The 19204-nt window shown below is 41.5% G+C and overlaps 1 protein-coding gene across 9 annotated transcripts in view; it reads left to right on the forward strand.

Annotated features, from left to right (window-relative positions):
* ARHGEF7 (Rho guanine nucleotide exchange factor 7) overlaps nt 1-19204 on the forward strand; it is a 158569-nt gene that overhangs the window by 70976 nt on the left and 68389 nt on the right. For 8 of the 9 annotated variants that reach the window (XM_014527885.2, XM_025196093.1, XM_025196095.1 and 5 more), the window contains 2 exons: nt 7355-7449; nt 7867-7962. In XM_014527885.2, the coding sequence (XP_014383371.1) occupies nt 7355-7449; nt 7867-7962 (191 nt within the window). Of the gene's footprint in view, nt 1-4118; nt 4185-7354; nt 7450-7866; nt 7963-19204 lie in introns of those variants that run through there. The other variant, XM_025196094.1, reaches the window with a different exon arrangement.

A 19204-nucleotide genomic window follows, 5' to 3' on the forward strand; every position in this document is an offset into this window, starting at 1 on the left:
TTCTGATACCTTGTTTAATTGTAAACGTTAGTGCACCACTTCTAACTACTGCCCTGTAATGGTATCAGCAACAACAAATCTTTTGTTTTTTATGAGGTTTCACTTAAAATTTTTCAGTGAGGCTTTTCTAAAAAGATATGATTCTATGTTGTAATGTTTTGAAAAAAAATAATTGTACATAGCTTAGTGACCTACAACAAGCAACCCTTTCCCCTACAGAGCTTATGTCAATCTGTAAGTACTGTGAAAGGCATTTGATGAATTGCATATTGATTCCAGCACTGCCTTGTGAGAATGGAAAAATGTGTTGTCCTATAATCTCTGCAATTTGAAGAAATTGTATTTTTAGACTGTATCCAACTATAATACATCAATCGTCTTTCTGTTTACTTTTGTAATTATCTTTTAAAATATCCCTCTTTCATTTTTTTTAAAATTTATTTGCTTTTTACCATAATTTGTTGTATTTGTCTTCTCCTTATTTTTATGTGGTTCTTCCCCCGCCACCCCCTTTTGGAATTTTTAGTTTGACTTTTTATAGTCAAATAAAATAAAATTACATAAAAAAATAACATGTAGCAGCCTATACAAAAATTGTGAACATATATAGTCAACTTGCTTAAAAGAAACAAAAAAGCTTCACATTTATCTCAAGGAATTTAATATGCATCAGTTATATAGAGGTGGATACTGAGAGTAGGAGGGGTAGACCCCAGTAAAACTATCTTGTGTTAAAACTAAAGTGACTTCTACCTCTGGATAGTTGATACATGTAAAGTGTCATGTAGTAAAAAGTAGCCCTTAGCATTTAAGAAGAGTCTGCTTTGGATTGCCATGAGTAAGTAGAACTGCTGACAGACGTTAATTAAAAGGCACAATGAGATTTAATCCCCAGTCCCAACAATCACACCTTCTGTCACGCCACACGTGCGTGACAGGATGCATGATTTGGGGTTTGGGAATCACATCCCAATTGTGCCCTATTTACCATTGCAAGGGGATCATGATCCCGAGCTCCCTCTGCATGACAGGTAGAAAGCTGGGTACCCAACAGTCAGCAGTTAATTACCTGGTTCTGACATGTACAGGGGCTCAAACCAGCCCCCATGCAGTCCCTGAAGCTGATGGACAATCAGCTGATCGTCAGCCAGATCAGGACTGCACCAGGGCCAGTTCCTGCTGGCCTTTACTTCATGACAATTCTCCAAATTACCCCCTTTTTTTTTTTTTTCCTTTAATGCTAAAAAGGCTACAAAAATGTGTAATTTTTATGGCTGATTATTTTTTTTTCCCTTTTTTTTGGCATCATTTAATTCCCTGAATATGTGGCTGGGTTAATATTTATGAAATGATTAACAGACTAATTATATCTTAAGTGTAATATCTGCCAGAGGTGTAGAGCAGATAGTAAAACCAATAAGATAAACTACAGCACTGCAGGCCAGTCTTTTGCCACAAATTAGCTCAGGACCCTTCCTGAGTGCCAGTCCAGTCCCTTTCTCCTTACCTGATTTGCTGCTTTGCTTTTTCCTCCATCTCATCTGCCACTCTTCTGCTTGTCCATTTCTCAGTCTGCTTTGTGCTATGCACAGTCTGCCTGTGCCATTTTTGGCACCTGTGCTGCAGGTTGGTCACCCCTGCACTACAGTAAAGTCCATTGCAAAAAATAAAAACAGAATTTTGCAGATTTATGTCCTAAAACTGAGCTTAAAGTGTGCAACTGTGTACAAAATTTAAAAATGTAAAGCTTGACTGTGTAGTTGTGCCTATCTTATCCATATGGTCAGAATAAAATTAATGAATGAAAACATCCATTGGGTCAAAAACTTGAAAATTCTGAACTCCTAAACCAACTTTCTCAGTGTTTTTGGTTTAACGCCCCCCTCCGAAAAACAAAACAAAAGAACAGCTTTTTTAACAGTGGAAATACATGCAATCTTTTTATCTTGTTTTGCATTTGTGTTGTTAGTAAAGAATTATCTTGGTCAGTTTTCTTTCTTCCTTCTACTTTTTTCTCCAGTTTAATTTATTTCGTTTTGTGTCTACATATTTCATTGATGAAACCGATCAATTTTTGTTGGTTTCACAAAAATATAATTTTGTTTCACAAGGACATTTTGTTGAAGGGCTGAAAAAAATACTTTGGTTCTGAAATTCAGATTTTGTGCAGATTTAAATCTCAACATTTATTTTCTGTGCTGAAGTAAAACCTGCTTTTAAAAATCATACCTTTTTAGTCTTTTGCGACTTATTGCCGGTTGGCAACCTTTAGTTGGAACTAAATTGTCCAGGTTGTATTTCTATTTTTGTATCTTTTTTTTCTATCCTAGCCATAACTTTTTTGCTTTTTTTAGTTGGTCACACTTTCACAGGTACAGAATTTCTCCTACGTCAGACATTTCATCATTGCTCTGTGTTGGTAATGGATTTGTGTCGGTGCTGAAGCTAAAAATGGAACAACCTCCAACAAAGGAGCATTTGGCACCTGTGGCCCAAAGGCTGCAGCCTGAATTAAAAATAGATATTATGGAATCATTTGCATTTGAGGCCCTTTCTTTAAACTAGTATCAACTAGGCCTGTTGTGAAATTGGCAGGCTTGGATTCAGTGATGCATGTGGGATATCATTTTTCTGGCCTTGTAATATATTGGCAAATGGAAGGAGCCTCCAAGCTTCGCAGTAATTTCATTGCTACTTTTTTCAAAGGAGATTGGATACTAGACAGTCTCATGGATATGTGGAAGGAGGGAGTAATCAAAAATTAGTTAGGAACATGGTGCATAAAACTCTGATGTTCCCACTCCTTCCAATTGGATAATATGGTGGAAAACTTCCTGTTCTGATGGCCCACGGAGCCTATTGCAGAGTATCTCTCACTCTCCCACCTGCAAATGCTTGCTTGATTTTTATTTTTTTCTTATTTTTTTTTATGAAGGTATAAAACACTTTCTGCAGTTAATGAGCAGATTTCAAATTTCTTGATCTCCAGCTAGACTCCAGTGCATGACTATGGGACACTGAGCATGTAGGACAGGTGTTTATTTTCATACTTTGCTTGGCTAGGGAAGTAGAACTGTATAGAAGGCTTAGGGTATAAAGCCCTGACTACATGAGACGGATATTAACATGCTACTACTCATTAGGATTTGGGCATAGAATTAACCATTAAATATTTTTCCTTTTCACCAAATTCAGTATCCTGTTGTTACAAAGTGAGCCATGTTCTCACATAAGCAGCAGAGGTTTTTTTTCCTCGATTCTTTGTTCTTTCACTTGTGCCTAAATGTCCATTATTGAATAATAAAGCTTAATGTGTCAGGATTGATCTTCATTAGGTAAGCCTGTAAGACCATTATCTACTATTTGATGATAGCTCAAGGTTATATAAAGAAGGATTTCTAACTGATTTTTAAAGAGGAGGTAAATAAATAGTTTGTTTACATATAGCATGGATATTTTTGATTTCCCTCTCTTCACCATCCCTCTCCCTGCTATCTGTTATATGCTTGAGTCCTCTGTTAAGCCATATTTTCAGAATTGCCACAGTGAGCCTTTGCATGTGCCCTGTTATTCTCCAGGCACTTTTTATTCAATTGCAGCTGTGCAGTTTGTGCATGTGCAGCATTTTGCATGCCCTTTGTAGGAACCCAGATTTTAAGAACGTGGATTTTTGAGTTCTAGTGATGCAAGCAAATTACAGAATGATTCTTAATTATGATAATAAGCTGGTGATTACAATTTAGTAGTGTGGTGGGAACTATATAAAAAAAAAATTGGAATGTGCCACATGTTCTGAATGTACTAATGAAATCTGACTTTCTTTTTGTGTGATTTGGAAGATGGTTAGTTGTGTAGGTCATTTTGATCCCCCCCCCCTTTTTTTGGGAGATTAGTATATGCCTTAGAAAGGTCACTTGGGTTTTGTGTGATAGAACTGTTAGGCATGTTTAATTTTTTTTTCCATGCCTTGTGACTAAGAGAAGGCTTGCACTGGATGAGCTCAGCTTTCTGTGCCATTCTCTAGTGTTTATGGATTGTGCAAGCTGTCATTTCAATGAAAACAACCCACTCCTTGGTACTCTGTCTTTGCAAATGTTGTGATGGAGTTTTGGGAGCAAGGTCTTTGAGGTCTCATGGGGTCTTGCAGCAGCCAGAATGTGCAGAAAGCAGGAAAGGGAAGAAAGGTGATTTATTAGTGCACGCGGGTATGATGGTGAGATTGGGAATTAAAATGCTTTGGTCTTGAGGTGCACTGTAAAGACGTTACTGGGCATTGCACAGACTCTCGTATCTTCAAAGCACTGTGCCTTTAATCCTTGCAGCATCTTTGGTGAGGTAGGTAAGTGAAAATGGTTGGGGGTAGAGACACCCAGAAAAATGACAGTTTATATTTATGCAAAGAACCTTAAAAAGTGCTTTTTAGAAAACAAAAAATGTTGTATGTGATTATGGTAATCGGCATTTAACAGGAAAGTCAACTAAAGGAGACATGTAACCTATTTTGAATTGCTTTGAAAATATGTACACATTTAATTGAATTGTTTATTATTGGTAACCATTTAAAGTAATTTTAAAGTGGGTCAAGTGAAGCTGGCAGCACATTTCGTTGAATAGGATGTGCAGCATAACTTCATTTACTATTGTATTTGTATCAATTTCCAAGAGTACAATTGGATATCACTTAATATTTTTTTTTTCTCAAGTATTTGCTATCTTTGTAATGCTATCTCCTCCCCCCACTTCCCCATTGCAAATCAGTGAGTATCTGTACAGGGTATGTTTTTTCCACGCTAAGGTTTTGCGTACTTACTACATCATGAAAGAGAAAATATTTAGTGATCTGTTAGTATTTCATTTGTTTTGCCATTCTGAACACATTGGAACTTTCTATTTATGTTCACTAAAGTTGTACTGTATACTTTAGTTTGCCCAATTAAGAGCCAAGGCTTTCTCTGTAACATTCTGTTTGAGTGTTTTGTAGAATGGAGACATTTTAATCTTTGGGTCAGGATTCACATTCCCAACAAAAGAATGAACTCAAAAGTGCTCTCTCTGTTTCTTCAAATGAATAGAGCCATTCAGGGAATAAAGCAGAATTCTGTGACACCAGTGAAAGAAACAGTGAATTCTTCATTGACATACTGAACTATTTAAAGTTACTTCATCAAGTTTGCATTTAGGCCTGAATGGCTTTTCTATCTCCTAAAACAGTACAGACTACAGCAGTGAATAATGCAGCCAGTACACTCTCTTTATTATAAACGTTGAAACTAGTACTAATGCAGACATCTCAAATATAATATGAGAGAGAGAAGATAGTATGGTGCTTTACATGCATTAAAATTCACAGAACTACTCAGAGCACATCCTTGCCCTACTGGGTTGAAGAAAGCAGTAACAAATCAATTTGCAGTTCCTTAAGATAAAAACAAAAAAAACCCAAATAGCTTTTTAAAAGAACAGCTCTGTAGGACAACTTCAGAGAATTATATTTAGTGCAAGCATTTATTGTTAAATCAATAAGTATAAGATCATATCCTTGTTTTATACAATAAAGTCTAGCCTTTTAGATGAAATGAAACCAATGAACGTTATCTTTAGGAGCCACAGAAACTGGCTGCTTCACAGAGACTTCCAATATATGCACAGCAGAAGTGAGCTGGATACAGTTGAGACTATTTTGAAGAAGTCTCTTGAGAGGAGGTAGTTTAATATAATCAAAATAGTGTGTTGTACATTTCAGGGTATTCTAAACTATTGTGATCTATTTATGCATGATGTAAAAAAATAACGTGCCATATTCTGTAAGCCTTTGTCTTTGGTCCACAACTATTGTATTTTTGTGTGTTTTTTAGTAGTTTACTGCTATTGCTCTTTCATTTGGTCAGTGCTTATCTTTTAAATTTAATTATCTAAACATAATTATGTTGCTAAGGAATGCTGGCATTTGTCTATTCTAGTGGTTTCTAACCCTTGATTTGTGTGCAAGGCCTCTGAGGTTGTTTGTAACAACTGGAGATTTAAAAGTTAAAAATAAGGTCGACAGGGAAAGCAAAGTGTGATGATGTCTGTGGCATGTAATTTGCCTGATATGTTGCCCATGGGCTGCTGAAGGTTTAGGACAGTTGGTCAGTTTCAGTGGTTCTCAACCAGGGTGCCAAGTAACAGCTGATGTACAAAAATCTACATGGCTCACAAGTTAAACCCAGGAATATGATATAAAAATCCATGGTGTCAAAAACATTCTGACCTATTGTGGTTTTCGAATTCTTTGAAACAGACGCTTTACCATTATTTTCTAGAGTCAACAAATGAGTGAAATGGGGTGCTGCTAAATTTAGAAACTTTTATGGAGGGGTTCCCCGAGCCTAAAAACTTGAGAAATGCTGGTCTTTTTAAAAAATGCTAATATCTTTAGATCCAAATTTAGCAGAGAGAGAGTTGTACTTTTGAACAGACACAGTAACAATCTATTAGTTAAGACTAGGTGATTTCAGATGTCTTTAATCATTTGAGTTGAGGTACTTCTGTCCCTACTTAACTCATAATCTCCCAATCCTTCCTGAAGTGTGTGGAAGCAGTAATGGTTCCTTGGGTGAATTTGATATCTTTTATTAGACCAACTCAAATGGTCGGAGAATAGTTATTAAGCAAGCTTTCGGGTTCAAAAACCCTTCATCGGGCTAAGGAAGTTTCAGCAGTTGGTGTGTGCTCTTCCTGGATGGAATGAAAAGTAAAGAAGCCAGGGCCTGGGCTGGGGAGTCAGTTGCCTGGCTTCTTTACTTTTCATTCCATCCAGGAAGAGCACACACCAACTGCTGAAACTTCCTTAGCCTGACGAAGGGTTTTTGAACCCGAAAGCTTGTTTAATAACTATTCTCCAACTATTTGGGTTGGTCTAATAAAAGATATCAAATTCACCCAAGGAACCTTGTCTGCCTGTGTATGTCCTTAGACCAACACGGCTACAACCTAAACCCCTAGAAGCAGTAATATCTCCTAACTCTGGAAATGCTCAGAATCAATATTTAAATTCTTTAGGAAACATTTCTGCAAATTATAATGAAACCTCCCTAGAATGCAACACTGGCATCTACAGGAAACATCTTTTTTTCCAAGTGGTAGCTAGCATAAATTTAATTGTTGATGTGTATAGTGTTTAAAAAGCTTATTCTTGATACTTGAATTTTTAATGTACTCAGAAAACTTCAAAGAGTTAATGTTTTTTCACAGCACTAGCTGAAATGCCAATTTTGGCAAAATATCAATTGTACTGATTTATTTATTCTTAAAGTTGAATATTCTGATGTTCATCTCACAAAATAGCAATCAATAACTGTGTCATCTATTGTAGGTGCTACAAAATATTTTAGAAACAGAAAACGAATATGCTAAGGAACTACAGACAATGCTTTCAAACTACCTGCGACCATTACAAGTCAGTGAAAAGTATGTGAGTCTTTGTTTTAAAATTTAAAAAGGCCGGGGGGGGGGGGGGGGGCTAAGTATAGTAGAAATGTCCATTTTACTGGCTGTACCAAGTATCTGCTTAGTATTGAAATGCTAGTGTAAAGTCTTCTGTTGTATATTTCAGGCTACTTGAAGTCAGGTTCTGTTCTTGTTTTGTTTATACAGTTTTTAGCAGACAAGAGTCCTGATCTCTGACTGATGTACCTATGTGCTACATACTAAGAGCACAAATAATATGTATGTATTTGTGTCGTTAAATTCACAAATTTTTCCTAAAGCAGAATTAAAAAGTCAGTTGGGGTATTTTGTGTGTTTGTCTTTTCCCTCCACAATGGCTTATTAAGCTTCTTTCTTTCTCTTTCCCCTCTCCCCCCTCCCCTTCCCTCTTGGCTCCAGGTTAAATTCTATAAATACTTTGTATTTAATGGGAAACCTGGAGGAAATCAGTTCTTTCCAGCAAATGCTTGTACAGTCTTTAGAAGAGTGCACCAAGTAAGTATTATGAATGATTTCTTCAGAACTGAAACTGGCAAATTTATTTTTATTTCCACACTGTCATTTTTAATTGATGGTCTTACAGCACTGAAACATTTGGTGTTTGGAAAGGGAGTGGAGCTGGTTCAGTGGCAATCATTTCCATGACACATGGCTGAACTGATAATAGTACTCTTGCACTAGGACAGAAGTTACACATAAACTGGTTTAAATGACCAGAAACTGGTTTAAATATGTAATGGAACATAAGTTCAGTGCACACAAACCAGTTTCAAAATGGCCCAAACTGGTTTGAGATAATTGTGGCTGAATGTAGTATTAGACTTAACTGATTTGGATCAAACTGGTTTATGAAACTTCTGTCCCAGACTCCTTTCTGTTAACTCTCAGTCCCTCGGCATCCCAGCTTGCTTTTCAGCCCTGGGCTGGGCTGGGTGCTTCAGAGAGCAGAGCTGGCCCTGCCCCTCTCCTCCCTGTTTTTGGAGATTTGGCTGGCTGAGAAGAAGGTGGAGACTTTAGACACAGCAGCCATTTGCCTGGCTTCCCTCTACCCCCACCCCTTGCTGCTTGCTGCTCAAGCAGGGATCCCTCCCACAGCACAGACCCCAGCTGGCATCTGATCATGGTCATGCTACTCCCATGCTAGCTAATGCTGAGAGCTGTGTGTGTGTGTGTGTGTGTGTGTGTGTGTGTGTGTGTGTGCTTCCAATGTCACTGGAACACAGGCATACAGAACAGTGTCAACTTAAGGCTTTTTGGAGCTAATCAGCAGGTCAGCTGGTAATGTCCCTCTGTTCTTCCTTAAATGCTTTGTAAAAAGTTGTTTTAAGAAGAGCTTGAACTGATGAGAGAGAGGCTTTGTTTTCTTGATGGTCTGATGAGCTTTGTGTTCTGAAAAGCTCCCTGCTAGCTGCTGGCTTGCTGATGCCTCTCACTGCCCCCACAACAGCCTCGCCCTGCCGGAGGGGTCCCTAGCTGCCAAGGCTATGGGGCCAGGGACCCAAGTCTGCAGTTCCCTGCCCCCAACAGCAGGCAGCTGCAGCAAAAGCAGCATGGAGCCAGCTCCCCCACTGCTGCTGCCTGCTCAGGTGGGGGTGAGGTCAGCTCCTGGCTACCCCCCAGCCCTGCTGGTGCCCCCAGCCCCCTGCAAGCCCCACTTATCTCACAGGCTATAGGAGCGAAGAGTGAAGCTGAGCTGGGCCACAAGCTGTGGGTGACTGAGAGTTTTAGGCCCCGCCCTTCCTGTCCCTGTTCATCTCCCCCTCTGGGCAGGGCTGGGGGTCTCCTGCCCTGTTTGCAATCGGCTCTTGCAGGTTGAAGCTTAACCAGCCTGCAGAGCTCTTTGCAAAAGCGGGGAATCCACAGGTTTCTCTGATTAAAAAGGGGAAATCTGTGGTTTTCTCCATTTTTCTGTTGGAAACAGAAAACCCAGATCACTGGTGATGCCTGCAAAAATGGAGTATTTGGAGTAAGCCTAGCTAAAATGTATTGAGATTTTTTTTTGACAAAGTCTTTTTCCATTGAAAAATGAGTTTATCTAAACAGAAGCTTTTTTCACAGGGTATGCCAAACCAAACTTTAATAGGACAGAATTCTCAGGTTGCTGAGGATGGGATTTCTATTTAAAATCAGAGCATGATAGTCACTCCAGAATAACCAGTAGTCTGGCCATTAGAACCCTGACCTTTGATGCTTGAACAAAGGTTCAAGTTCCTGCTTTGCCATTCTCTCATATCTGATAGGAGTGCCCTAAATATTCATTTATTGGTTATTTGGGGTTGATCGTACTGTCTTTCCTGTTAGAGTTGTTTCACTTCTATTCCAACTTAAATATATTTATGTGAACTTGAACTTGGGTACCCTACATCCCAGGTCCCTTTGACACTTTGTGACCAAACTGACATGTATTCGTATGAAGTGGAGCAGCCCTAACAAGATGAACTGAAAGATCCCTCCCTCAGAACAGCTAGCAAGCTTGTAGTGGTCAGGTCACTCAAGGATGTACAAGATGCCATGACAAGCCTCTTTCCCATATTGAGCAAACCAAAGACTTTAGCCCAAGTCTTCCATATCCCAGTTGCTGGGGCATTGGTTATTTTGGAGTGTGTAATGTATTCATGTCTTGTTCTGTAATTTCTTTTGTAAAGAAATTGAGATGTTTTGGGCTTGTCCAAGTGTGGAATGGACCAACTTCTGAAATTTCAGAATTTTATGGAGAGGAAATGCTGTTTCTTACTGTGACAGGGTGGTTGAAACACTCTGCCACAAGAACGGGAAGAAGGTTAGGAGAAGAGACTTACTGGGAGACAACAAAGAAGCCGAGCCGAGGTGGGGTAGATGCCATATCCCCACTGATTAAGGAAAGCAGCTGGGGCCGTGGCATTTCAAAGGCAAGCCCAGCTGCCAGAATTCGAGACCAGAACAGGGAGAGTGGCATGGCAGGAGAAAAACGGAAAAGCCCTGCTGAAAAAGAAAAAGGAGAAAAGCTGAGTCAGGGAGGCAGTGAATCACATGCTGCCATGGGGAACACAGCTGAGAAGAGGGAGAATTTAAACGGACACTGAGGAAGTGTCTGGGGTCGGCTCAGGAAGAGGGAAAGTAGGATGACACTACAGAAGACGCCCAGAGATGATGTAAGGAGGAATTGACCCTGAGCCCCGGTTTCCGGACTTACCTGGGAAGAACTGGCAAAGAGACTCAGGGACCACTCTGCCGGTGAGTGCAGTCCTGAGGGACGGAGATAACTCCTTCGGGATCCTAGAGGAAGAGAGACACAAAGACAAGACTACACCCCAAGAAGGGGCAAGTCAGTCCTGACCCTGAAGGTAAGGGCAGGGTGAAATTAAGAAGCGACTGTCTTGGGACTCGTGCAGGGAAGAATGGAGCAAGCAGCCAGCCTAGAGGAGGACCCCTCGAACAAGGAATCTGTAAGACTAGGACCAGACCTTTCAGTGCAGTAGGCAAGTAACGTCAAGCCTGGAACATCTGGTGTGGTTAGGGCAGGGGATGGGGATGGTGGAGCCCCGTAAAGATAAGCGGCCCTCCTGAACCTTAGTTGATCCTTCTGTCTCCCAAAATGAGAGTTTGGTACCTCTCTCATTAACACCAAGACTTGGCAGGTGATTTTTTTTTTTTTTTAGAACAGAATACTACAATTCTAGTGGGAAGATGGCCCGGTTCCAGGAGACACATCACCAACCGCTTACACTTACGTGGCTCCAATTCTAAATAATCTCTACTTTAGGATTCTTCACAGTGCCAGATTCAAATTAACATCAAGTCTACCTCTGAGGATTAAGCCCTGTTTTACTGTATTTTACTATTACTGTAAATTACTACAGTTTACCTGTTACTGTATTTTAGGTTCCTAATGTACGTTACATTTTAAGATGCAAGACTAATCACTAGGGCTGTGTGAAATGGCTGTGTTTTGATTCGGTTTCGGATTTGGCCGTTTTGGAGGACAGCAGTTCATTTCAGATCGCTGTCTTGTTTTGATTTGGCCAAATCTGTTTTGGAGATTTGGCTCTGCTGAATCTCCTCTGAATCTGTTTCGAATGGGCTGCAAGGGAGGCTTTGCACATCCCTGCCCAGCTGCATGGGGCTGCAGGGCCAGGGGCTGCATGGCCCCAGCAGGGAGCAGACTGGGGCCATGGGTGGCTCGTCTGGGGGAGGGCCACTGCCCTCTGTGCAGGCGAGGAGACCCCCACGCGGATATCTGATCCCTGTCACGATGGGTCGCGGGGCAGGGAGGCAGCACAGAGCGTCAAGCAAACCTGCTGGTTCCTGCTGTGCAACCTGGCATTTCAGGGAGCAGAGATCCGTTCCAGGGTCTCCTCGCTGCTGCCGCCTGTCCTGTGCAGCCCTGCATCACCGGGGCAGCGTGGAGTGGGCAGCAGCGGCGAGGAGACCCCGGCGCGGATCTCTGCTCCCTGCGGAGCTGAGTTGCATGGCAGGGCAGCAACGTACAGCTGTTTCCCTGCAAGCCTGGCTCTGAAAATCCAGTATTTTCCAAAACGTTTACAGAACATTTCAGATGCCTCATTTCATTTTGGAGATGTTTCTGAGCCTTCCATTTCAATTCGGATTCGGTGTTTTGGGCACTGAAATGGCCCAAAACACCTCCTGAAACCAAACGGCTGTCAAAATGTCTCACAGCCCTACTAATTACTCCTTAAGTAGTAACTGGCCACACGTGCAACTCAAGTTAAGGCATGATAATGCAATAAATATTTTGCTGCTCACTTGTATTATGTCCTAAACTGAAGCTGGGACCTGTCAAAACTTGGTGGCATACAGAGTTTAAACAGCTCCCAGTATACAGGGAGTCTGGCCTTGGGCTGTGACAGCCCGGTGCTGGAATCGCCACATACTGGGAGCTGTATAAATCCCGTGCACCACCCAGCTGAGTGGCGCACATGGTTTTTACAGCTCCTGGTACATGGGGAGCCCAGCTCCCCATGTGCCAAGCTGATTGTCAGCTGTGTTTGGGGATCAGTTTGGTTCTGGCCTCAATTGACAATCAGCTGATTCGTTTCATCGTGCTGGTGCAGGGGGAGTCTGGGCTCTCCCTGCCCTGCCAAGTAAGGTACAACTTGGATCTAATCTCCAAATTGCACGTTCTGCCATGGTTATGTGAGCAGTTGTTGGGATCAAGGATTAGATCCCATCATGTTTTAAAGGGAATGTCAGTTGGCGACCTTAGTTTCACTAAATAATATCTGAGAGTTGTAGATTATTATCCAGTGTTGGCCATGTATTATCTTGTATGTGGGTGGCCATCCTGCAGCACACCAACGACTGGGGAATCTGCTGTACATAGCATGTGAGCCCAGGGTGCTCAGTTAGAGAGGCACCTTAATGGAGACAGGGAGTGAAGCAAGGGAAAGATACTGCTGTGTCGGGTGTAACTGCCAAGAGCCAAGTTAACTCTTCCTTGGCTTTGTAGCTGTCACTGAATTCAGCCCTTTACTGCTTGCCACAAAATGTTGGTTGTTGTGGGGCTAGAGAAGGTTAACCTGGCTCTTGGAGGAGACGCCCCCAGTTGCAGCAGTGTTCTGCACCTACTTTTACGCCATATGGCCATGGTCCAAATCGAGCCCCCCTACTTCCATTCCTACACTCCAGGATGCAAGCCTTCTGGGGAGGAAGGGGCATGAAAAAGCAGTTAAGAAAATGCACATGGAACAAACTACTAGGGTATTTTCTGAATTTCTCCAGCATCTTGAAACAGCATAGTGATGAGTTGCCCTTCTTGGTTCATCTTGATGAGTTAATTGAAAAGCCTGAAAGTGGCAATATTAATATTAGTATCCAATTAATGTGTTTATTCCATGATCTCAAACAGCGTCCAAGTCAATAACTGCAACAAGTCCCTTCTTCAGTTCCCCGACACATTAGGTTACTGTGACAACCTATGGTTTTAGCAGTTTCCTATACAAAAACAGAATATGGTGTTCTCTGATCCTGAAAATGTGGGGACAATGTAAAATAATTCTTGCAATAACAAAAACAAAGGAGGTACTTAATTTAAATGAGGATAATATAAAGTAAAGATGGGGGGGTTTCCTTTTTCTTTAAACTTGTATAAAGCAAAATACGTGGGGCAATTCTAGTGGCTTATAGTACCAATGCTTCTTTCTCTGTTGGTTGCCAGCCCAGTCTTGCTTATCATTCATGACTGTAGGCATTCAGAAGCCTTCAAAAGAACATGATTGAACTACTGGATATCCCATTATAGTTGCTGTTTTCAGACTATCAAAAAAGAGTGCTTCACTCTAAATGTCAAGAAATAATACTGCCAGTTCATGTGTATGACTAAATGTAGTCATGCAATTACTTCTGTGGTAAATGTGCAGGCTATCAATTGTGTATTATGGACCTCATGCCCTATATGCAGAGTAAATACGTTTCCCTTCCCGCCCCCCCTCCCTCTCCTAACTAAAACTGTCACACCATTTCAGTGGAAAATATCATAATACAGCCTATCTCTCGCTCTGAGACTTAGACTAATTTTTATAATATAATTTCAAACTTTATAGAGGTTTTTAAGACAACTTTCATATTTGTCACTTGTAAAGGATATGTTAGTCCCTTAACTTTACTAGCATGAGAAACTTATCACTTCTAAAATATTTTTTGTGTATATCACACGTGTGTGTGTGTGTGTGTGTATATATGTGTGTGTGTATATATATATGTGTGTGTGTGTGTGTGTGTATATATATATATGTGTGTGTATATGTGTATATGTATGTGTGTGTATATGTGTATATATAGGCTATTTTAAATTCCTGTAATTGCTTTTTAATTGCAGTATCAAAAATATGAGACTATTGTTGAAATGTCAACTTCAGAATAAATTATATAAAATAACTAATCTTTATTGGATTTGAACCTTGTAATTGCTAACAGCTTTGTGATCTAGTGATAGATATTAACCATTGTTCTTTAGACAGTTAAAGGAGATAAAAATGACATGCTCACAATAATAGGTAATATATTATTCATTGTTCCTACAAAATAAGAGGAAAAAATACTGATCACTGATGTGTAAAAATGGAAAAATCAAAAGGGATGGGTTACCACCCCCTCAGTCTGTTAATTTTCTCGTGTCAGTGGGAAATGTGCAGTCTAAAATTACAATGCATCCAAAATAAATGTACAATAGAGATTCATGTCATGCTCTTTCTAGCTAGAACTATGGAATGTTTGAGGATAGACTACAATCAACTTAATATCACTGATTGGAAAAAGTTAGTCAAAGTGTGGCAGTTGAACAGAAAACAATATTGAGAGAGTTAAACTTCTATTTAGCACCACTTCAGGGGTGTTCTACCTTGTGCTGCCAAATGTTTTTAGTAGTGTGTGCTCATCTGCTACTCAAAAATAAAAGCTTATATGTGGTTTTAAAGCACTCCCACCCCTTTCTGTGGACGGAGACAAACCATGAGACCTGTCTCATCATAGATGCTAGCACATCTGATATAAGGCTTCTATTTCCAAACATCAAAAGCTTAAGGGTTCATGTAAGCTTAGATGGTCCATCGGACTACTGTGGTTAAGGCATTCTAGCTTCTATACCCAGTAGCATATTAGGGAGTAGTGGCTAGCATCATATCTAGCTGCCTTTAACTCTCCAGCCCAAATGATGAGATATTCATTGACGACTGGGCAGCATGAAGTATGAGTCTGAAGTTAGGCTTGAATTTACATCTTTACATCTAAGGGTCACTCTAGGTTTTCAAGTAAAGAAGTGATAGGATCTGATGCGTGATGCACACAGTCACAGCTCCTGCCATATCACGTGCATGACGGGGGAGGTGTATTTGCAGGATCCAGCATCAGATCCTATTGCATCTTATTGCCAGTGAGGAAGAAGCCCATGATTGTGCTTCACAGCAGGGGCAGCGTTCCATGTGTGGCTGGCAAGGCTCCCAGTGAGGGCAACACGTGGAACGCGGGCCTTGCTGCAAACCCCATCAGCTGATGAGGCTCTCAGCTAGGGGGAGTGTATAAAAGCTGCCTGTGCTGTGAGCCTTATCAGCTGTGGGGCTTACAGTAGGTGGTGCACTCCCATGGCTGGGTGTTTTGGCTGCTGATGGGGCTCCCAGGGGAGTACCTGGCCACGCATTCAGTTAATGGCATGATAAGAAAGAGCCACAAAGTTATGTCACTTGTTTTGTAGAAGAACTTTGTGGATTATTGCTTGTTTTATCATGCTATTAATTGACTGAACATGTTGCTGGGTTACAATTTAAGGCATGATTAACTGCTTAATCATACCATAAGTGTAATGTGTAGGTGGGGCCTAAGTGAGATGCCTTTAACTTTTCTGCCATGTTCCTCTTCTGATCATATTCCCTGCTCAGGTGTTTAAATTATTTTCTCATCTATTTGGATGTTTTGGGGTTTTTTTCCCTCTGACTTCATAGTCTATTTTTTTTAAATACTGCTTTCTGTTTAATTGCCAGAATTTAAACTGAGGCTTTGCAAGTTGCTGCATAGCCTATAGAATGCCAACAGGGAAGCAGGTTCTAGTACACTGCTCTTCTGTTGAGTTGCCCCCATGATAGGTGCATTGTAACTTTATACAGGATTTAAGCTGTTTGTGGAGTTGATCCAAAGTTAAATCAAGTGTTTAACACTAGCTCTAGTTTAGAAGTATTATGGAAGGTTAGGGACGGGCCAGAAATCCTGTAAGGGATATCATAAGGACAGCCAGCACTTTCTGAAACTGTTGTAATATGCAGCCCTTCCTCCAAAAAGAATAGCTGGGGAGCGAGGGTGAACAGGAGCCCTATTACAATAACCCCATGAAAATGGCTGCCAGCTCCGCAATTTGCCTGAGAAATTAGCTGGCCATTGCTTCAAGTCTGGTAGACCCGTAGTTATTGGGTATAGAAATAAGCACGGATCCTGATTTTTTTTGTCTGATAAAATAAAAATAAAATTGGGGATATGAGAGGGGGAGAGTTGAAGTAAAAACCTATTTCATTTTGTTTGAATACCTGAAAATGTACAACTGTTGTTGCATGCCTTTATCTTTGCCTTATAACTAACTCGTCACAAGGGGCACAGAACAAAAATCCATCCATCTTTTCTGTTAACACTTTTCTAAAGCTGAGTGGAACAGGATGTCAGTAAGATACGCAAATACCACTTACCTACTTGTCCCTACATGTCCGCGTTGTGGTTTCACAGCTCATCGAAGTATGTATGAAAGAAGAGGAAATATCGTATTACAAAGATCTACACAATCTATTCCAACTTATCATTTTGGGTAGGATTTCTTGTACCACATAATAAGGCTTCAATTTGCTGCAGTTGGTTGCATTTTCGTGAAGAAGGGATCAGATTTCAAAAGTTTGGTCTGCACTAGTGTGGCTGAATTTGTTGTGGTATTCTGTTCCTATTGAAAACAAACTTGAGGAAGTGGATAATGTTTTTGATTAAATACAATCTGTAAGTAATTTATTGAGGCAGGATAGGAATGTCATCTTGTTGGAACTTGATATACCCCAGCAACTGACTGATTGCTAAAAGTGCTTAGCAATAGGACCTCTTTTGATTGCTGCTGAAAGGTTTAACTGGTTCAGTTAAGACATAATTGTTCTCACCTTTATTATATACAAGTATTCTGAACACGGTGAAGATAGTATAGTTCTTCCCATGGTAGCTGCTAAACTATTATCGACAGCGGTCAAATGGAGTCCTGTGGCTATAAACCAGTGATTCTTAACCAGGGTGCCACACTGTTAGCCCTGTTAAGTTTACAAACATGATTCACAGGATAACCCCAGAGATTTTAAATAGAAATCCATAGTTGTGGTCTTTCTGAGTTCTCTGCAACAGAAAAGCTACTCTGTTACTTTTCTATAGGCAAAGAAAGAGTGAAAACTAAGGGCTGGCATTTTCCCAGAGGACCCTCAGGTTTAAAAAAGGTTGAGAATCACTGCAGGAAGCGGACAGCTCATTTGTCCTAGGAGCAAGCCTTTTGTCCCAGTATTGTTCAGACTTACACATCCATTGTCTTGCTTCAAGTCTCTCTGCAGTATGTTGCATAAAATGTGCCAACATTTGTGTATGCATCCTGCTGTACATATTTATGGTTATGGCTGCACTGATGAAGATTGTTTTGGCTGATACTGATGGCCGATTATTAACCAACCATATTGGATGATGCCAATCTGATTGCCAATATGCAGCTTGTCAGTTTGGAGAGCAGTGTCTGGCCATTAAGTCTATGTGGGGCTGGGGGGTAGGGAGGAGGGGCATATCAAGGCCCCCATGATGAGGAACAAAGTAGAATTGGGGCAGGGGCAGGTGCTGCCCAGCGGGTGCAGGGCATGGGACTGAGCTGCAGGTGGCTTATCCAGGGGGGTGTGGGATAATGTGGAGGGGGTAGCTACTGCTGCTGTGTGCACCCCAGGGGAGATGTGGGGTGCATCTGCTCCCCAGATTTGTGCACGGGGTGAGGGCAGGTTGTGGGCTTGGGCCGGGGGGCTGCGCTCGGGGGTGGGCAGCAGTGGCACTGAGATGGGGGGGACTATGGGTGGGCTTACAGCAACCACCAAATTCATCATAGCTCCCTGGCAACCCCACCTCAGTGCCGCCGCCTGCCCGGCCAAGCCTTGTTGTTGGAAGGAGGCCAGCACAGGTGCTGAGCCCACAGCAGGCAGCCAGCCCTTGCCCTGTGCACAAATCTGGGGGGGCACATGCCACCTATGCCTTCTCCAGGGTGTGAGCAGGGCAGGGAGCTTCCCCCTGGACAAGCTGCTTGCAGCTCTGTCCTGCACCCCACCCTGCCTCTGCCCCACTCCTTATGTCATCGTGGGGGCCTTGATCTGCCCACCCACACCCCTCCCTCCCACAGACTTACCAGCTGAACACTGGTTTCCATGCTGCCGGGCTCTGTTCCTGACTCTGTGTATGCATGCGGCATTTATTGGTGACATTATCGGCCACATCAGCCTAAAAAAGCTAATGGCCAATAATGTCAGTTTTTTCCTTTTATTGATGCTGATACGATACGGACCAATATATTGGTGCACCTCTTATGGTTATCGTGGTTCACACCAGGGACAGGCCTATCAGTCTGTGTATTCTTGCTGGCCACGTACTGGCGAATGAACAGCAATGTATCTTGGAAGGGTGATTGTAAATGATTGTGCTTGCTCCTGTTTTCATCCAGGTCAGACCTCAGGGCAGTCAGTCTTGGGTCAAATTAGGTGTCTTTTTGTACCTTATCAATAATGGACCACTTTTCTAATGCTTAAAGAGGATTTGTATGCCTGTGGATTTAAAAAAATATATGAGTTAAATGGGAAACAACATTTAAAGGGACAGCAGTCTCTTTGCTCTAGTATTTACAACCTCAGATAGGCAAGGTGAACAAAAAGTGTATATGAAATTCTCAAGGAAGAAAAGATACTGGAAGCTAGGGATGGTCCTCGAGGTCTATATAACAGTGGCCAGCACTTTGAGGGAATGATCAGGAAAGCCAAGGTGGTGACAGAGTTTAGGTTAGCTATGGGAGTCAAGGACAATAAGAAGTCCTTCTTTAAGCATGTAGGTGGTAGAAGGAAAACAAATGGAAGTGTGGGACGCCTGCTTAACACCTCGGGACAGCTGGTAGCCAACATTCAGGAAACACTGAACTCCTGAATGCCCGCTTTGCTTCAGTATTTTACCGGACCATGGGGAAAGTCAAGTGAGATGAGGCTCATAGGAGACATGC

This window comes from Alligator sinensis, unplaced genomic scaffold (genome assembly GCF_000455745.1).
Source record: "Alligator sinensis unplaced genomic scaffold, ASM45574v1 scaffold288_1, whole genome shotgun sequence".
Taxonomy (NCBI): domain Eukaryota; kingdom Metazoa; phylum Chordata; order Crocodylia; family Alligatoridae; genus Alligator; species Alligator sinensis.